Genomic DNA, 21,508 nt, shown 5'->3' on the forward strand with positions numbered 1-21,508 from the left:
ATTCATTATTATTATCAGTGTTGAAAATGGTTGTGCTGCTTAATATTTTTATGTGGAAAACCTTTATACTTTTAATTCTCAAGATTCTTAGAAAGTTTAAAAGAACTGCATTTAGAAACAGAAATCTTTTGTAATAATGTAAATGTCTTTACTGTCACATTTGATAATTTTAATGCAAGATCAGGGACATTTATTAACAGTAGGTCAAATTTTATTTCATTTAGCTCTTAATGCAAAAAAGGGTCTGGCCTCGGTCAGCATCCTCAGCCCCTCTGTAGGCATTCTGTTTAATGAGGTCATCGGTGGGAAGAAGAGAAAAACGCAAAGGTAGGCGCTACTGCAGCTCGGGTGTGAATAAGGGCTGATTGCAGGACCTGGTGACATGTAATTAGCACATTGTCTGGTCTCAGACCCGCCCTTCCTCCCCCTCCTCTTCACTTTGCAGCATTTTATCCCCCTCCCACATACTTCTGTGGAGAGTCCCAGGGCTGCTGAGATGGAGGACCTGATTAATTGTGAACAAGAGTAGTGTTCCAGTGAAGGAGTCTGCCCGTCCATACCCAGAGAGAGAGAGTATTTACCACAAATACAAATACAGAAATACAGAGTGTAATCAGTGTATGAGTGTCAGCTGATGCTAGCTTGACTAACGTGATCTTCCAGATCTATTGCTACACTCCATTTCCTTTTTTGTTTAAGGTGCCTTTCAGATTACTCAAGGTTATCATATATCAGGAGAAATAAATAAAATGACAATCAATAACAGTAAATAAAAATGTCAATGGACCATGAAAAAGAGAAGCAGTAGTTACAAACCTGACAATAAAATTAAAATGAAATAAAAAATGCTAGACCTGAGAACAGGTAGTAATCATGTTGTATAAGCTATTCTGAATAAGTGAGTTTTGAGTTAAATTTTTTTATTTGAGATGATGAGTCTGAATTACAGATTTTAGCTAGGAGAAAATTCCAAAGGCGAGGGGCAGCGCGGCTAAAGGCTCTATAACATGATGTTTAAACGAGCTGGTGGTGTAAGAAGGAGACCCAAAAAAGAAGACCAGAGAGTTCGAGAAGGGGTGTGAGGCTGTATGAGATCTGAAAGATAAGGTGGAGCAAAGTTATGAAGTTTTATAAACAAGGAGAAGAATTTTTAATTCAGTACAGAATTTGATGGAAAGCCAGTGAAGCTGTTGAAGAGATAGGGTAATGTATTGTATAGCTGGACTACGAGACAGCTGATACGAGCAGCTGTATTCTGAATCACCTGGAGTTTATGGAGAAGCTCGTTTGGTAAAGAGGCGAGCAATATTACGAAGATGAAAGTATCAAGACCACTATTGATGTAGACTTCAAATGAAAGAGTTCTGTCTAAGATGACCCCCAAGTTCCTAACCTGGCGGGAAAGAAAAACGAAGGGAACCGTCAATGGATAATAAAAAGCTGAAAGTTCTATAAAGAATAGAGTTAGTGCCTATAACGAGTACTTCAGTCTTACTGCCATTAATTTGAAGAAAATTGGCAAAGACTTTTATTTTATTTCATAAAGACAGTAAGACTTACAGGTGGAAGAGTTGAGCCAGGCTTTGTAGATACATAAAGTTGTGCATCATCAGCATAACAGTGGAATTTAATACCAAATTTAGAAAAGCTAGTACCAAGTGGGAAAAGATAAATTAGGAACAATAGAGGACCAAGGACAGAACCTTGGGGGACACCACAGCTAACATAAAAATGTTGGGATTGAAAAGTTTTTAGTTGTACAAGCTGTGTATTTGGAAAAATATGAAGTGAAACAGGCAAGAGAAATACCACAGATACCAATAGCGGATAAACAGTTCAACAAAATATTGTGTGAGATGGTATCAAAAGCTGCACTCAAATCAAGCAGAACAGGAATAGAAAAGGACCCACCATCAGCAGCCATTAACAGATCATTAGTTACCCTCACATGGGTGGTTTCCGTGCCATGCTTAGATTGAAATCCTAACTGAAAACACTCAAATTATTATTTCTAAGGTGAGCATGGACCTGTGCTACAACTATTTTTGAGAATTTTGGAAATAAAAGGGAACATTTGAAATGGGACAGAAGTTATTTAGATTGTTAGGGTATGCATCAGGTTTCTTAAGAATTGGGGTTATAGCAGCTACTTTAAAAGGTGATGGAACAATGCTGGAGCTAAGGGAGGTGTGAATAATATGGTTTATTATAAGAGGAGAAAGAGAATGAAGACAGGCTTTTGCCAGATGAGTTGGTATGGGATCAGGTAAACGTAGAAGAATTTGATTTGTAAATAAGATGGGAAAGTTCTAGTTCAAATGACAAGGTAAAAAAAGGAAGAAGAGTAAGAGGGGAAACATTTGAGACACTGTATAATGAATAACAATATGGGTTAGCTGAGGAGACCAAATGTTTTTTGAAAAAAACATTTTTGAGTTGCAATTCAGTCTTCCCGTCATTCCAATTTAAATTCCATTGCAACATCTTGTGGGGTGTAGCTAATTCAATTAAAACAGCTATATATATGATTTAAGATGATTATTAAATTTCAGTATATTCATCACACAAGCCTATGTCTTCAGAACACATGGAATATGGAGTCTTGACTCATGCACTACTCTATTCCTTTAACTCAAGGAGTGTATCTTCCTAGTGTTAACGTCAAAGACATGCTGATTAATGGTTCATTTACTCTAGTCTGTAAACGGCCTTTATCACTCTCATTTACACGCACACACATACACACACTGCCGACAATTTGTCTGAAGCCACTTTGTAAGTGTCCTTGTTATGTAGTTGCTTAGCAGCCATAAGCCAGCGGGCCTCTGTGGAGTATTAGTGTGTAATTATCTGCCATTTGCTCAATGTTTTGACCTTGCCAGCATTTGTATAGATTTGCAGCAACCTTCCGTGACCTCCGCTAACCAGAAAACCATCACATGCTATCATTTTTCATTCTTCTGGGACTTGCATGAAATAAGCAATACCACTACACCACTATGCAGAATTTGTACGCAGAAAGCATCTGCAATTGACTGTGTCTCTAAATGTTCTTTCAGCCCCACTAAAGTCACCACGGGTATGTCTTGAACATATGAGGTGATGTGAGGTGTTAAGGGGAGTTTCTTAGCAAATCATTAATCAAAAATAAGGTTAATGGTTCGTCTTTGATAGAATCAATGTGTATTAAAGAGGTCAGGATTAGATTGGAATTCCACAAAAGCCACCATGAAATCAGAATGGCCCCATTTTTTTCAATGAATAACAGGTTTATGATTTTCAAAATGTAAAAAACTCTTTTCAAAACAAAAGTTTTCTTTCCATTATAACCTATGGTTTTTGGACACTTCTGGACACTAAAGTCACAACTCAGAAAACAGGTTCCCTAGCAAAGTAATCACATATTATATATATGAAATATATATATATATAAATTTTTTATTTTGTGAAACATCTTGCTTTAAAAGTGCCTGTGCAATATTTCTTTCAAATAAATGTCACCTGCTTTTACCTTTTTGTTGTAAACTGCCAAGACATGTTTATATTATACTGTATATAAGAATTGTATTAGATAACTGTTGTAGATAATGCAGTATTTCAAAAATCTTGCCAAAAGTAATTCAATGATGGGCAATGTTAATGTAATAAAGTCAACAGCAAATAATAATAAATGTTAGAAAAATGGGTATGAATGAAATTATGTTGTGTTTTTTTAATTATTATTTTGCTTTACTACAATTTATTTATAAAAATAAAAGTGTACGATATGTAATGGAAAACATCACATTATTAATTATTTACATTATTAACATGGGTTGGAAATGTTCATGTTCATCAGGTTCCTCCTATAATGAGAAATCCGAGGGTAAGAAGAAAGGACGCCCTCGCGTGGAGGTGCAGGAGCTGCGCATTATTCCCGTGAGTAAAGCTTTAAATATCCATTTTGGACCGTGATGGAGGGCTACACCAGATTGGGATTTTGGGTGATTTTTTATGCCAGTTGTGAAAGGAGTAAAGGGACTTTCCAAACTACTTTCAACTGTTGTATTTGGAGAAAGAACATCTCACAGAGGCCTGTGTATAAGTGAATTGATTGTAATAGTTTCTAATAGCTCTTGTGTTTGTTTGTGTGTGTGTGTGTGTGTGTTTCTTTGCCCTAGGCACATATGATGGTTCAGTGGAAAGAGGAATTTAAGAGTCGTTCCAGGGTGAAATGTCCATGCTCAGGCTGCTGGTTGGAATTCCCCAGTATTTACGGACTTAAATATCACTATCAGCGATGCCAAGGGGTAAAAACTCCACAGTCTTTCAATACACAATCATGAATGCAACCAACACTCATTTATTGATATGGATGTACAGAACTACATTAATTTAAAATCAGATAGTCTGTGGGTTATATGAGTCTTGAGCAGCCCTATAAAATTAAGCCTGGTTTAGGATCACGTCTGCCAGATAAATTGAGGTCTAACAGTTGATTTATTTTTTTGACAGGAAATGTAAGTTGTTTTTTGTTTTTGGTGTCTATTACAGAGAATTGATTTATAGACAACTTCTGTGCAAAGCACAACAATTTAAAAAGTCTATCCTAAATGATTCCCTTTTACAAATATATTATAAATATATATTTTTTATAAATATATTGTTTATCATAAATAATGTTTTTAAAGGAATGTCTCTTATGTCCAAGGCTGCATGTATTTGGTTAAAAAAATACAGTAAAAAAAATTGATATTGTGAAATTTTATTACAATTGAATATAACTTTTTTCTATTTAAATATATTTTAAAATGTAATTATTTTCAGTGATGTCAAAACTGAATTTTCAGCATCATTACTGCAGTCTTCAGTATCACGTGATCCTTCAGAAATCATTCTAAAATGTTTCTAATATTACCATTCCAATTACCACTGAAGAAAAATATAATATAATATGATACGATACGATATAACATAACATAACATAATATAATGTGGAACCTGACCTGGATTTGTGTGTGTGTGTGTGTGTGTGTGTGTGTGTGGCGTTCAGGCGACCATCGCAGAGAAGCTGAGTCACAGATGCCCGTACTGTGAGGCTGTGTTTGCCACCAAGGTGCGTCTTCAGAAGCACAAGCTGTGGAACCACCCAGAAAGGGTCCCCATGGAGAACAAGTCCGGGGTCACCTCGGACACCAAATCTGATCCCAATTCCGAACCCAAACAACAGAAAAGCCCTGCGAAGGGAAATGCCAAAAAAAGGTGTGAAAGCTCAGTGTCCTTTCACTGACCGCCTTGTCACTTATTGGAATCTTTTTTAGCATGATGAATTTCTGCGGCAGTTTTGACTTTAGTCACACACAACAAAAATCGCTTCAGGACATGACTTGTTTTCCACACTGCCATCATCAGATTCCAGATGAAGTCCTCTTGTGTTACTATAGCACCAGTCCTCTGTGGATTGAATTAAATAGCCTGTGTTCCCTGTGCTCCCTCTCAGGCCCATGGAGAACAGCCCTCCATCACCCACCATTTTCAAGGTGAAGAAGACCCAGGAGGTGTCTCGGCCCTCACAGAATGGGGAGTGCGCCCCCCTGAGGCTGGACAGGAGACAGCAGCAGGGGACGTCTGTAGACACTGGGGGCAGTGAGAGCGAGGGGGGCAGTTTACCCCCACCCTTCCCTGAGGAGGACCCTGAGAGAATGAAGCACAGTAAGAATGCTACACACTGAGATTGATGCTGCGCATATCAGCTCTGAAACACGTGGCCATGGTAATACCATAATATTACAATAGTACCATATGTAATACCGTAATGCATGGATATTCTAATCAATCAGTACCATGGTACTACTACAGTACAATAAGTTTGGCCCACTGGCCAGGGGCCAGTGTGGGAGACTTTGTGGCCAGTAACATCAAGTACAAGCATTTTTATAACATTTGGTTTTCTGTGACATTGGAATGTGAATTCTGCTTGTCAGTTTTAGTTTTTTTTTTTACTTTTCAGCTACATAAAGTGACAGTTATAGACAGGATGACTTGTGATAGCATATTTAAAAACAAGTGATAGAAGATCGCCAATGTTTTAGGTCTATGTACGCCATCATTTTCCACCAGGTGTTTACAATTTTACTGTTGCCTTGAATTTTCCTATATAATCTATAATTTATAACTATTATTAGAAATCTTTGTAAAGTTTAAATATTTTTTTGTTCATCAAAATGTATGTTCTTTAAATTTCTTTACAAAAAGTAACTACTGTATATACTGTGCACATGTTAAAATGTATAATAAATATTTTAAAATAATAATTAATACATAGCAGAATTAATACGTGATGCATTAAAATATATGATTTAGATTTAAAATACATTTACAATTTAAATTCTTTTTTTTATTTCTATTTGTGTTGTTTCCATTGAAAATGTGGGCAAAAACCTGCATCCTATAGTTTTATTTTATCTCTTACAAAACAATTATAATAAAATCATATTTTTTAATCTTTTGGAATTAAATGATAAATATAAAAATAACACTTTTAACATTTAACATGTAAAAATAAAATTATAAATTTTAATTCAGTTAAATAGTAAATAGTAATTTAACATACTTTACTGTGTAAAAATGTATAATAAATAATGAATGTTTTTTTTTATAATTTATTTCAAATAATTAATTTAAAAATAAAACATTTGCAATTAAATGCTATTTATTTATTCATTTATTTTTATTTTGGTGTTGTTTGCACTGAAAATATAGTCATATAGTCAAAATAAAGTCAGATAATTTGTGGGACAATGGGAGAAATATGAACTGCTGGTCGAATCTCAAATAGTTTGTTTGATTGAATTGAATGTTAGAAAAATAGAATGTTTCACATTTTCACTCTAAGTGATGAAACATTCTGCAAACTATCATGTAAATAATGCATAAACAGAGAAAAGTAATTCCACCTCAAAAAGATGAAGTGCACAGTACTCTATACTTTCTGTAATATAATTTCCAGGGTTCGGTCTCAAAATTGCTATAACAGTTCTCATTAAGACGTCCCAGAATGCCCTCATTGATTTTAGTAGGAAATGGTGGCCTGGCTCTTTAAGCAGCAGTCTGTAAGTTCTCTGTGTTAGATCCGTCTGAAGGCTGCTGCTCATTAACTCTCTCTGGTAGCTGGTGGTGGCTGCTGTCTCTGTCTGTGCCTGGCAGAGACGCAGTCTGTCGAGATGTCGGCGTGGCTCATGCTGTGAGTCCACTATTTAATGTCTTTGTTTGTGTACACGATCCCATCGTTTGTTGTTCCACGCCAGATCCAGGGCTGAGGACAGTGTGTGTGTGTGTGTGTCCATGTCTGAAATATCAGGAAAAATGCGCTAGAGCAGCTGTGTTTGTGTGACATAAGCTGACAATCAAAGACCATGCAAACACATATACACATGCAAACAGAGACACGTTACATATCTGCTCTCTGCTCCCGTGACTGGTTCATGAAGCTGTGTCAGTTTCTCCACCGGAGGAACCGCAGCAGGTGCTTATTCACCTCCGCTGTGCTGAAGTTTGAGCTTCATTAGAGCTGAAGCTCATGAGCGTTGATGTTTAGGACTTCATGTTGTCATAGAGCAACCGTGAATGCAGCTCTTTGCCGTGTTATTGAGATGTTTGACCTCTTGATGTTGTTCTTCTCATTTGAGCCAGGGAGGAAGCAGAAAACTCCAAAGAAGTTCACCGGGGAGCAGCCGTCTATTTCAGGAACATTCGGTTTGAAAGGTACCCCAAACACACACGCTCATACACCGTTTTATAAAATGATGGAGACTTATCATGACTTCTGTTGTTCTCAAAGTCTGAATTCATTTTAATTAGTAATTAAGGGAATTATTATTGCTAAAGACTTATTTCGAACCTTTACTTTTTGCATTTTTATGTGAGATGGATTATTATGTTCCTTTTTAAAGCTGTTATAATTTTAATCCAGACAGTGAGTTGGTAAAATCACTCTTCCTATCCTCTCATCTGTTCTTCCAGCCAGTAAACAGCATTTTTTATTAAGGGCCAATATTTGCCCTCTGGATTTAATTTTGAGGGGGATTTATATATTTGTAGCCATAAAAATAAACACAGTGTGCCGTCCACATGTATAAAACTGAATCAGACAGTGAAGTTGTATGGCACATCAATCAACATCAAATAGAAAAATCTGTAAATATTTAATAACAGCATTGGTAAATGACTAAATAGTACACATACTGCTGGGACACACAGAGCACAGAAATGCAACCCACTGAGCCTTGAGCTGGAGTTGTACCACAAAGCAGAGTCCTGCATGCAGATGGGTACCTGACGGGTGAGCCACTAATATTTGGGAGCGGGTCGAATTTGGTGACAGGCACAGAATTTGAATTTTAGGGGGTGCCCATCAGAAAATGAGGGAACCGCTTTATATTAAATGTGTGCATTTTCAAGTGTTTGTGCAGAGCGTGGAGGCTGGATGGCTGTGTGCTTGTACCGCATGACAGTTAACTTGGAGGCGCCGGGGGGAAAATACTTTTTGGTCAAACAGACAAGAATAATTACATCATTCGAAACTGTTAAGGGTCTACATTTGTTCGTGTACACTCACAATAACAACAAAATGTTGTGCGCTGTAAAATAATGAAACCAAACAGGATACTATTTCTGCTGTCTCGATCCCTGTGAACTTGAGCGCGTCAGAAATGAACCGACGTGCTTCACAGACATGAGAAATATCTCTATAGAAATGCTTTAATAATGAACCAGTTCAAACAGAAAACAAATATTCTCAGATTATGTTATCCGTTTGATACGTGCAGGCTATATTGTGTGTCCTCCACATAGCAATATTTGTCAAACTATGTTCAAGCCATGTGAATTCATTGTACCATTTTGGAGAAAAGCAAAAAAAAATTCTGGCAAACTCTTCACTGATAAAATGTTTGTGATGGTACAGACGTAGATGGCAAACTTACTCTTTCTCGCTTCGCGTGATTTCTTGATAAATTGTAATATTGAACTTTGTGTGACTGTTGAACTCACACGCAAAAAGATGACAAGAGTTTAGGTTATGAACAGCACGTGACATTATCACAACAATTAGTTTAAAAACAGCCACTGCATTTACCATGCAGCATTTTAATTCGTCAGTCTCTCAGAGTTATAAATCAGCAATTCCTTCATTTTTTCACTTAAAGCAATCAGAAATCCTGGGGGGGGGGGTTGCATGTAAATGAGGGGCCCTAGACCCCCTAGGTCCTCTCGTAGATATGCCACTGGTATCCACAATTTGTTCCAAATAGATTGTTCACATGATATATGCAATAGTTTTATATTTTTATACAAGGATTCTTTTTATTATTATTTTTGACATGTTGGACTGTGTTTCTACATGAGAAAATAAATGGGTTCTGTCTACCTCATGTAGAAGATTTAACGTGGGTGCGTTTCTGGTCCCAGAAGCTAAGCCCAGAAGCGCAGCTGCACCAAATGTCCCAATGGGACGGAACTATCACAAACTAAATGTTTACATCAGACCTTGCTTCATGCTTTATGACATGCCTTAAAGAGAGTCTTCAAAATTTCTCAATATTTAAGGTTTTTGGTATTACACCAGTTCATCTTGCATCTCAAAAATGTTCTGTTAGTGAACATTAGTTAATGCAATTAACAATGAGTAAAACATTTGTTACAAAATCAACAATATCGTAATAAATGTATCGTAATCGTAATAAAAATACAGTTGTTCATTGTTATGTTAGCTTAGGTCCATTAACTAATATCAAAAGATACAACTTGTTTTTAAGACTGTATTAGTAAAGGCTTATTTGAAAACTAGACGGTATGTGTGTTGGAGCAGGGTTGAATAAAACTCTGCAGGGCTCCGGCCCTCCAGGAATTTGACAAGAGTTTGACACCTTAGAAGATATTGTTCATTGTTAGTTAATGTTAATTAATGTAGTTAAATAATATTAACAAACGGAGCCTTATTGTAAAGTGTTACCAGCATTACAAATTCTGAGAATTTAAATGACAGCAGAATTTATTTCAGAGACATTCTTTACTCATATCATTTAAATTTCTCTTTAATTTTTATCACTTTCAGTGGCATTTTTATTACAGTCATTGCCATGACCGTTTCTTTTCATGACTGACTGCCTTACAGTGGTTTGTTGTCGGTGTTATATCAGAAGTGACTTTGACTTTCAGAATTTAGTCCTGGCCTCCTTTCAATAAACACTTCTTGAGATTTCAGTGGTATTTCTGCCCCAGTATGTTTATAATTAGCAACCGTATACTCTAATGGTAATTACCCTTCTTGGTGTTAATAGGGGATCTATGAGGTCTATTATAGAAGTGTTTCATTTCCTGTTGAAGACACGTTCAAGAAACACTGCACCACAACAAGCTCCTTTGACCACCAAGAGAGTTTGAGAGTCTCATTTCTTCATTTCTCTTTTGTTTGTTGTTGTTGTTGTTTTTTGTCATACTTTTATTTTTGTGACTTGTGAGGTCTCTGCTTTCCCTGAATGTAATTTGTTATGTGTTGTACAGGAATGAATAAGGTGGAGGAGAAGTTGAAAGCAGGTCGGATGAAGAGGGCGGAAGGGGCTCTGTTCACTGAGGAGTCCCAGAAGAAACAGTCAGGTCAAGCTCCCTCCAGAAAAGAAACTGCTGCTATCAGTTCAGGTCTCTCTCTCGGCTCTGCCTGCATGTGTGCATGATAAAGCAGTGCAAAATAGCTCAAATAAAGCAAAATGGTACAAAATAGTATAATAAAAGTACAAGTCAATTAAATAGCACTAATGCATATGATATTCAACCTAATGGCACTCTAGTAATGTTAAAGTAAAAAATATGTAAATTAATTAAAATTGTCAGTAAATTCAATTGTAAAATTACAAAATATGCTTTTCTTTCTATTTCCCCCCCCCCTAACTTTCTATTGATCAGAAAATCCTGATATTTTATTATTTTTTTTATCATGGTTTCCACAAAAATATTAAGCAGCAAAAAACTGTTTTCAGTATTGATAATAACAGGATCATGCGACTCTGATGACTGGAGTAATGATGCTGAAAATTATAGAATAAACAATAAATAGCATTTTAAAATACATTCATGAAAACAGTAGTAACAATATAACGATTTGTATTATTCATTTGAAAGTGAAAAGTTTTTTTATAGAATAAGTGTAGTTATGTGAGCATAAGAGACGTCTTTAAAAAACATTAAAGGGATTATATGATGCTTTTTTAAAAGATCATTATTTTGTGTATTTGGTGTAACAGAATATGTTGACATGCTTTAATGTTAAAAAAACAAATTATTTTTCAAATACTGTGCATTATTGTAGGTCCTTTATGTCCTGTCTCTCCTAAAATCGTTGTTTTCTGCAAAGTCCCTCCTTCTGACAAGTGCAATCTTCTCTGATTGGCCAACTGACCCAGTGCATTGTGATTGGCCAAACACCGCAAGCACTCGTATGAAATGTAACACCCCTTTTTCATAATCGCGAGCTTCATCTTTCAAAATAAATGTTAAGACAGTTAATAAATGTCCTTAGTTTAACCATCAGTACAAGCCTGAAAGAGGAACAGAGTCGTGTGTCCATAAAATGCGTTGCTGTTCTGTTGAAAGTAATCTTAAAGATGTCTAAACGCATCTACTTTCAGAAGAACAAATAAAGTGCTTTTGCTTTCTCCTAGATACACACAGCATCTCCCTGACATGACAGTTTCAACACTAACTGCGGTTACTGAAACCACGCCTTCTTTCTTTGCGTGAACATTTGGGCGACATTACGCAAATATTTCCACATAGTGACGTAGACATGTGGGGGCGTGTTTAAACGAGGTGTTTTAGGGGGGTGTGGCTGAGTCTTAACTTTGATGAAGAATATCTCTCTGGATTTGAAACTTTAGTCTTTGCAACTTTACAGATCTTCTTCATGCACCAAGAGCTTGTAACACTCCAAAGAGAAATCGCATCATATGACCCCTTTAAAAAACCTTGTCGACCCCAAACTTTTAAACATTGGTGTAACTTCCTTTAATGTAATTTTCATTCAATGTGTATTGTCTTAATCTTTCTGTCTCAGTTCCCCCTGCTGAAGCCCAGTGGCAGAACACTATCTCTGAGAGAGGGGAAGTGGTCTGTCCCACCTGCTCTGTCGTCACTCGCAAGACTGTCCATGGACTCAAGAAGCACATGGAGATCTGTCAGAAGGTCAGAAGTCACCCTGAAATGCACTATTGTCATTATCACAGCACTAGCGTAGTCTTAGAGTAACACGTTATTTTATAAATTACTCTCAGCATTCTCAATGGACAGATTTGTGAAGATAAGGTTGAAGATAAGGTTGTTTTGGGCATACCAATAACAAGCCCAGCCAATGGAGTTTACATTGAGATCTGTTTGTTTATCAGTTAGCAAACAAGCAAAGTGTTCAGGAAACCTATTTGAAAACAGTCATTATTTTGTAGGTGCCAGTGACACAGAATTACTTACTTTATTCTTTAATCAAACACATCGGTCCCTGTTTGAGAAACTTGTTTACCTTTCTTAGGATGTTGACCGCAATTCCCTCATTCTAAGGTCTTGTAGGATAACCCAAACGTCCCATTAGGACTCTTCTTACAACAGCGCTGTAAATCATATGTAAAAACATTCATACATAAATTGTCATACAAAGTTCATTGGGGGTGGTTTATGTAAGAACGGATTTATGAGTGATATTCACAGAAATTTGTTCTGCTTGCATTTTGTGAATGAGGCCCAAAGAATGACAGAATGAAAGCGAGGGAATCAAACTCTCTCTCTGTTATTTATACAACCAAATGGCAGTGAAAGCGGAGAGGAGAATGTTTCAGGCGTGCAATTAGACACCTCTCTCTTAGGACCTGGTGCATGGGGCCAGAGGGAGCCATTAAGGCCACTTTATTGATTGGGCGTCTGTGAGTGGCCCTGCTTTGTGTGCATTTGGAGTTGAGTATTATACTGCCAGCCAAGTGTATAGCATAACTCTATAAAAATGATGACATGTCTATTAAAGGGGAAATCGATCAGCTGCATTATGGTGGGGTCACAAGTAGTTGTAGATTCCTAGGCCTCTTCCTCGGCCCTGTGGGAAATCAATGATGGCTGTGATGGCCATTAAGAGAGAAGGCATTTTATGGCAAAGGAAAAAATTCATTAAAATTATAATTATTGACCTTATTTTCTCATTTGTGTTTTTGTTAATGTCAATGCAGAAATAAATCATTTTATTCTGCAAGGATGCATTAAATTGATCAAGTGCCAGTAATAACATTTATAATTTTACAAAAGAAGCAGCATAACTCTTTTCAACATTGATAATAATAAGAAAGGTTTCTTGAGCTGCATATCATCATATAAGAATGATTTTTGAAAGATCATGTCATCACAGGAATAAGTCACATTTTAAAATATATTCAAATAGAAAACTATTATTTTAAATTTTAAAAAAAATATCAGTTTCTGTATTTAATAAATGCAGATTTGTGAGCTTAAGATACTTTTTTTTTTTTTTTTTTTCAAAAACTCAAAAAAGATAATTGTGGACAGAAATTGTCCTCTGATTTTTGCCCCAAAGTGTTCATGGAACAAAAGCTAATTTTTACTTGACACTGTACAATTTTCACATACCTGGAAAGTGAATCCTGCATCATATATTCACTCGCTTCAGTGCCAATAATTGTCGTCAAATGAATTTTGTCTCTGCCAATAGGTCGATAGGACTGCATGCTTCACGTCTGCCTGAAAACCCAGATCTTGTATCTTATTGATCACTCATGCTTCAGACCATTCTTTGGGCCTCATAGACGATCAGCAAGTTAATTTTCACAAAAAAAAAGAAGAAAAAAAAGGTTTCTTTGTTGCTGAATGAAGACAGTTGCTTTGTGGTAAAATTTTGTGAATAGGCCTTGAATTTGTTCAAATCATTTACATTCACCCTATTGTAAGCTCTCACAGTTGTTATGTGGAGCTGCTAGGGAGTGTTTGTATGCTTTTCAGTGGAATAATCCTACAAATGCTTTATTTGTACATTATTAGGAAACCGTTTACATCATTGTAACTGGTATATCGAATATAAAATGTCACATTTATAAGCATGTTCTCATGATATTTGAGGTGGATCTCATAAAGTCTGGTCTTTTTCTTGTAGCTGCGGGACGCTCTCAAATGTCAGCAGTGTCAGAAACAGTTCCGATCAAAAGCTGGACTCAATTACCACAGCATGGCTGACCACATTAAGGTGAGCGGCGGAGCCAGGACACATTTACTTATTTTTTTAAAATACAAATTAACTGCAGATCTATAGCAGGGCTGATCTCCTAGATGTCAAAAATGATGAAAATATGATTTGAAATACAATGTATAAATCATTTAAACAATTAAAATTGCATAACCTTTAAGACCAGCTTTTCTGAATATAAATTAAAAGTTCAGAGTCTTAAAAAGTGTTGTTCTTTCTCTTCAATCTGAGCCATTACACTTTAGCATAAAGAGTACTAATTATTGTGGAAAAAAATATATTTTAAGGGAACGTGTGGACCAAATGTTATGTTTTAATAAACCTAATTGCATTTTATTTACAATTCAATTAAAATGTACATTATTTAAATTTATATTAAATGCAATTATCTCTTTTTAAGTACGTCTTCACATGAAATTTCATATTAAATTGTGTACTTGTCTTTGAAATATGGTTACAGTGTACTGCCAAATTTTCTGACAAGCATTTGTGGTAAACTAAAGTAAACTTTTATGTAATTTATTTCTAAACTTGTATGTCATTTATTAAAATATTTTTGTAATTGCATGTTGAAATTGTAGTTTGTTTGTTTTTAATGAAAAAACACACTACAGTAAAAATTGTGCCTTAGTATTTTAGTCAAAACATCAAAACTCACTTAAGTGGCCTTTTATTTAATTAAAATGATGTTACCAGCCAGTACATATTTTAAAATATACTTTTAAGTTGTGTGGGAGTACATTTAATCAAATTAAGATCACTTCATCTTACCAGGTGACTCCACAGGAGAAAAAAAGGCACCTGGTTGAAAAACAAAACTGTAACTATAGCACTTTAATATCATTAATAAACTAGTGGAGTTGTATGTGTACAGTATATGCAGCAGAAGAGTGTTTAATGTTACATACAGTGTCCTCTTCTGGGACCAGCAGCTGCCCTGCATCCACATCGGCCTCTAATCTCTATTATATCTGACACCATCTCTATACTCCAGCATCACTTTAAGACCTAAAGCATCCATCAGGTTCTAACCATTAACTGCACATATGGGAAAAGGTCTAGCTCGTGTCTAGTAATGCCTTTTAAAACAGTCTTCAATCAGTCTTTCAACTGTAATGATTGCCTATCGTTCACCCAGCCTTATTTCTGTACAGTAATAATTTCCTCAATATTCCTAAACTATTAACATTTTTCCGTCCAGTAATCTTCTCCATGGTAAATCATGGTAATCTGCATTAGGAGTAAATTTCATCAGTTTTTTTTTTTTTTTCAGTCCAATTCAGCCAATGTCTAAATAGGAATGGCACATCCCATAATGATGATGGTGTCCCTTGTGACCCTTTTGAGGTTTAGTGTAAAAACATGAGAGAGAAATGGTGGTTAAAGAGGGCCATGAGGATGTAAGCTCCATCTGCCAGGCTCAAGCATTAGCTGCAAACAATATTTCCAATGAAATGTGTTAAATTATGCACGACCAAATGTCTCAGAAACAGTATAAAACATTAATGAAGATGTGCATTTAGGTTTGTGATTTGGTATTTGAGCCAGGTGCTGAGTGTCACTGAGCCAAACATTTGAGAATCAGCATAAGGTCTGGGCCACATTGCAGCTTAATCTTGCCAAGATCCGCCCACTTTGTCAGGAAGAGAATGACAAGTGTATAATGTGATACAGGTTTTTTGAGGTAGTTGAAAAGAAAATACTCCAAAAAAATTGTGATTCGCCAAAATGAACATTCTTGACTGAAGTAAAAGTTAGAGTACACTTGGCCTGAAAATAGAAACAAAACAATAGAGATGCACGGCATAAGATTTTTGGCATAATCGGATATGCCAGTGTTTTTCAAATCATTTTGGCTGATAGCCGATACCGGTATATATTTGTCTTCAAACAACACCAAGTCTCTCCTGTGCCAAAATAATATATATATATATATATATATATATATATAAATATTTTTTTTTTTTTTTTTTTTTTTTTTTTTTCGTTTTGGTTAGTACTTGAAAGCCTTGAAAATAACTATGATAAAATCAATCTCTCTTTTGTTGTTGTTTTTTCAGACTCAAAGAAACATTTTATTTGTGGATTTAACATTAAAAGATGGTCTAAAGCAAAAAAAATAATTACTTGTATTTAAGTTTTCATAATCCATTTGAAAAAAAAAAGTATATATTAATGAATAAATCGTTATATGTTAAATCATTTAATTTACAAGTGTCATGTTTGTGATTTTTATTCATGTAAGCTACAGATTCTGACTTTTGAATCAAAACATACACATGATTTTATGATTTTTATGATTTTATCTATACTGCTTGATTTATTCAGAAAAACAAGTATTTGTGTATTTAACTTTAATTTGATTACAAGTAGGCCAATAACGCCCCCTTAGTAAATCTGTGTTTTAAGTGCCTCTGGTTGTTAGCACTGACATATTTTGGTTTAACAGTCTTAGCGTTCTCCCCCAGATGTTGTGTTGAGGTGTCTAGCATCCTGTTTAATTTGGTCTCTTATGTCTCATTTTCCCTGCTGATGTCTTTAACAGGCCAAATACAGTGTTGTAAAATATGCTGCTAAGACGCCTTGAGGAAATGCTCCTCTATAAAGATTTTGAAGAGTGCCAGGGATCTGGCTTTCAGAAAGCAGTGATTGGAAATGCACTGTTGTAAAGGCATGAGGAAGAGTTTCTGAAAAGACACTAATGTGTTGCATTGTATTTGTTTCCCATTTGTAAGCCATCGGTGAGTGAAAATGTGTCTGAGGAGGAGCAGGAGGAGAGAGAGAGGCTACGCTGCATCCTCAAACAGATGGGCCAAATCAAATGTACCAGTGAGGTAGGAATTTGTCACTGGTGCCTGCCTACCGTCTGTCTGTATCCCTAGATGACACTGGCTGTCTGTATCTATCTATCTATCTATCTATCTATCTATCTATCTATCTATCTATCTATCTATCTATCTATCTATCTATCTATCTATCTATCTGTCTATCTGTCTATCTGTCTGTCTGTATCTATTTGTCTGTCTGTCTGTCTGTCTGTCTGTCTGTCTGAATCTCTGTATGTATCTGTCTGACTGTATCTATCTGTCTGTCTGTATCTGTCTATCTGTATCTGTCTGTCTGACTGTATCTATCTGTCTGTCTGTATCTGTCTATCTGTATCTGTCTGTCTGACTGTATCTATCTGTCTGTCTGTATCTATCTGTCTGACAGTATCTGTCTATCTGTATCTGTCTGTCTGACTGTATCTATCTGTCTGTCTGTATCTATCTGTCTGACAGTATCTATTTGTATGTCTGACTGTCTGTATCTGTCTGTATCTGTCTGTCTGTCTGTATCTGTCTGTCTTTGTCTGTCTGTACGTATCTGTCTGTAAGTATCTGTCTGTCTGTATCTGTCTGTCTGTATGTATCTGTCTGTATCTGTCTGTCTGTATGTATCTGTCTGTATCTGTCTGTCTGTATCTGTCAGTCTGTATCTGTCTGTCTGTATCTGTCTGTCTGTCTGTATGTATCTGTCTGAATGTATCTGTCTGTCTGTATCTGTCAGTCTGTATCTGTCTGTATGTATCTGTCTGTCTGTATCTGTCTGTGTATGTATATGTCTGTCTATCTGTGTGTGTGTATGTATGTATCTGTCTGTCTGTATCTATTTGTATGTCTGTCTGTCTGACTGTCTGTATCTGTCTGTCTGTCTGTATCTGTCTGTCTTTGTCTGTCTGTATGTATCTGTCTGTATCTGTCTGTCTGTATCTGTCAGTCTGTATCTGTCTGTCTGTATGTATCTGTCTGTATCTGTCTGTCTGTATCTGTCAGTCTGTATCTGTCTGTCTGTATGTATCTGTCTGTAAGTATCTGTCTGTCTGTATGTATCTGTCTGTATCTGTCTGTCTGTATGTATCTGTCTGTATCTGTCAGTCTGTATCTGTCTGTCTTTGTCTGTCTTTTATGTATCTGTCTGTAAGTATCTGTCTGTCTGTCTGTATGTATCTGTCTGTCTATCTGTGTGTGTGTGTATGTATGTATCTGTCTGTCTGCCTGTCTGTCTGTCTATCTTGGGCTATCTCTCATTCTGTTTTTCTATCTATCTATCTATCTATTAGGGGTGTAACGATTCACAAAATTAACGGTTCGGTTCGATACGATGCACTGGTGTCACGGTTCGGTTCGGTACGGTTCGGTACGTTTTAGATACAGCAAAATGAAAAAAATTGGCAGATAAATTTCTTTGATGTTTAAATTTTTTTTTATTTATTAAAACTAACAAAGTATGTTTTTTTTTTTTTTTTTTTACATTGATCAATGATGGAGCTATTCTTTACCCATCTTCTATGGTGTTTTCTTAGCAGGATATTGTATAAAACAAAAACAGCTCCTTATAAAAAAAAAATGAAAATGTTATATTGTTGTAGTAGTTATGAACAAATACAAAGATGTAACTTTTTACATGGAACTCTATAACTCTTTATATTGAGGGTGTTTTTGCTCAATTGGTTCTCTATAGGGCTTATGTTTTTTGGAACAAAGCGGGAATTACGGTCTGGCTGAAATGGGCTCGTGAAGGAATATTGTAACGGGGCTCAATTACATTAAGCATGTTCTTAAAACCTGCGTTCTCCACTATAGGCACTCGCTCACTCAGTACGCGTTGAAGGCTCGTTGCAAAATGGCTAATGTGTTTAACAGACCAGAAGAAGAAGATCCTCCAGTAACCAACAGGTCTGGTGTTTGGGTGCACTTTGGATTCCCTGTAAGCTATAATGGTCATGATAGAATGAATGGTATATAGTAAGGTCTCATATCCGCGGCTATAATGTAAATGTAACGTAAATGTAGCCTACCAATCGCTGTGGTGATGTCTTTTGCCCTGTTTGAATCCGTTGGAAATGTTTGCCTAAATGCTGCGGGGATAGTTTGTTGCGTGTATGTTTCTCCTTTTTTTCGTCTTTTCTCAGATACTGACGCACTAAGGTGATGTCGGCGTAAATGAGTTGACATGTTTCAAGTATTCCCGCTGGTGTTTTTTTTATTTTTATTATTCCCGCTGGTGTACCGTATTGTCATGTAGATGTGACATACCGTTGTTTTTTTATCCACCACTCTCTTGCCATCACCATGGCTTACAGGGAATCCAAAGTGCACCCAAACACCAGACCTGTTGGTTATTGGAGGATCTTCTATTTCTGGTCTGTTAAACGCATTTGCCACTCGCGTACTGAGTGAGCGAGCGCCTGACTGAGTAGCCTAACATAAACATATAAGTTGGTGCTTTTTTCTTCTTCGGGGTTGTCAGGGTGGTTGCCTGTTACGTTGTTTGGGTTATTGGGCTACCTTGTTGAATGCATATCATTATATTTCTTTTCTTTTTTTTTTATATATATAATTAATTAGTCCAACGAACCATTCGGTACGTAATGCGTACCGCGTACCAAACCAAAAGCCTCGTACCGAACGGTTCAATATGAATAAGCATATCGTTACAACCCTACTATCTATCTATCTATCTATCTATCTATCTATCTATCTATCTATCTATCTATCTATCTATCTATCTGTCTGTCTGTCTGTCTGTCTGTCTGTCTGTCTGTCTGTCTGTCTGTCTGTCTGTCTGTCTGTCTGTCTGTCTGTCTGTCTGTCTGTCTATCTATCTATCTATCTATCTATGTCTATATGTATGTGTCTATCTGTATTTGTTTGTCTGTATCTATCTGACGGTATCTATCTGTCTGTCTGACTCTGTCTGTCTGTCTTTCTTTGTGTCTTGGTTCCAATTACTATGTGTATAGAAACATATTTGTCACCAAGTATGTAAATGTAGTTCGTGTTAACAAACAGGCCCCTTCAAATGAACACTGTACACAGACTGTCAGCCCACAGATCAATGAGTGAATTAATGAAGTATGTTTGATTCTCTGTCAAACAGGGCTGTTCAGCTCATTTTTCCAGTCTGATGAGTTATCAGTATCATCGGAAACGCTGTGGCAGAGAGCTGCCAGACAGACATAAGCCTGTCTTCCTGTGCCAGCACTGTGGTAAGACCTATCGCTCAAAAGCTGGCCGTGACTACCACCTGCGCACCGAGCACCGAGTAACTGCCCTGTCCACACACTCAGTGAGTTTACACAGCCACACTACATGTCTAGTGATCTGATGTCATGTGGAAAATGTCAAAAGCAGTGTCATGTTATTGATAAGTAATTAATCCAGATGTATTTAAATGTCTGTTTTATCACCCCATTTAGCTCACAGCTGAGTACTGGAAACAGGAAGACAGTAAAGATGAGGAGGATGTGCTGGAGGAGGACGAGGAGGAGGAGGAGGAAAAAGAGGAACAGGAAGACCCTGTGCAGAAGAAGGGCATAGAGAAGTCAAAGGAGAGAGTAGACGAGCCAGTGGAGAAGATGGAGGAGAGGAAGGAGGAGAAAACAGAGATGGAGGAACTGCTCGATTTGGAGAGGACGCCCAGTGGCAGGGTGCGCCGGCGCTCTGCTCAGGTGGCAGTGTTCCACCTGCAGGAGATCGCAGAGGACGAGCTGGCCAAAGACTGGGGCACCAAACGACGCATCAAAGATGACCTTGTACCAGACATCAAGAGGGTACAGCAGTGTTGAAGCTAAAACTATACATTTGTGAAAATTATATAATTATCAAAATATGTGATATTTGTTTTTAGCAGTATTTATAGGACTATATGAAAATATTAGGGCTGTTGATTTAATGTGTCAATTTAATGTGATTAATTATGGAAAAAAAATGAATCGTTTGAATGAATGAATGACTCACTCAGTGAAACTATAGCCCTATTCGGACGGGACTAGTTTCTATGTCCCTAGTTTCTAGTTTTCTCTAGTAGTCTATTGTAATATCAGCATCAGGTAAGATTACTCACGTTCATTTATGTACTCGGTTACATTTAACTAAAAAAAAGAAAACAAGTTAAACTAAAGGAACCATGGTTTTACTATACTAGCCATTTAGTATTTATTGTGTAATAATACTAAAGCAGTCATTCTGAATGAATGCAATGCACACATACAGAGCGCGTCATCTCTGTGACGCCCAGATGCACAAATCAGACCCTCCCACCTCTGTAATAAACACGGAGATACTAGTCCCGTCCGAATTGGTACATGAAAATCACAGACGTCAGTTGGTAAGAATCGAAACTCAAATGTAGTTTAGAAAACTAGTCCCGTCCGAATAATGCTTATGACTCATTTAATTAAAAACATAATTTCAAGTT

General features: G+C 36.6%; 1 protein-coding gene across 1 annotated transcript in view; it reads left to right on the forward strand.

Moving 5' to 3' along the window:
• The window catches only part of LOC113070286 (zinc finger protein 512B-like), a 58,389-nt gene that overhangs the window by 30,757 nt on the left and 6,124 nt on the right, over positions 1 to 21,508 (forward strand). The window contains exons 3-13 of the mRNA XM_026243526.1: positions 3,839 to 3,918; positions 4,161 to 4,289; positions 5,033 to 5,241; positions 5,480 to 5,691; positions 7,672 to 7,743; positions 10,543 to 10,677; positions 12,089 to 12,216; positions 14,177 to 14,266; positions 17,002 to 17,100; positions 20,189 to 20,377; positions 20,508 to 20,861. Coding sequence (XP_026099311.1) covers positions 3,839 to 3,918; positions 4,161 to 4,289; positions 5,033 to 5,241; positions 5,480 to 5,691; positions 7,672 to 7,743; positions 10,543 to 10,677; positions 12,089 to 12,216; positions 14,177 to 14,266; positions 17,002 to 17,100; positions 20,189 to 20,377; positions 20,508 to 20,861 — 1,697 coding nt within the window. The remainder of the gene's footprint in view (positions 1 to 3,838; positions 3,919 to 4,160; positions 4,290 to 5,032; positions 5,242 to 5,479; positions 5,692 to 7,671; positions 7,744 to 10,542; positions 10,678 to 12,088; positions 12,217 to 14,176; positions 14,267 to 17,001; positions 17,101 to 20,188; positions 20,378 to 20,507; positions 20,862 to 21,508) is intronic.

The sequence above is a fragment of the Carassius auratus genome, unplaced genomic scaffold (genome assembly GCF_003368295.1).
Source record: "Carassius auratus strain Wakin unplaced genomic scaffold, ASM336829v1 scaf_tig00003633, whole genome shotgun sequence".
NCBI classification, from domain to species: domain Eukaryota; kingdom Metazoa; phylum Chordata; class Actinopteri; order Cypriniformes; family Cyprinidae; genus Carassius; species Carassius auratus.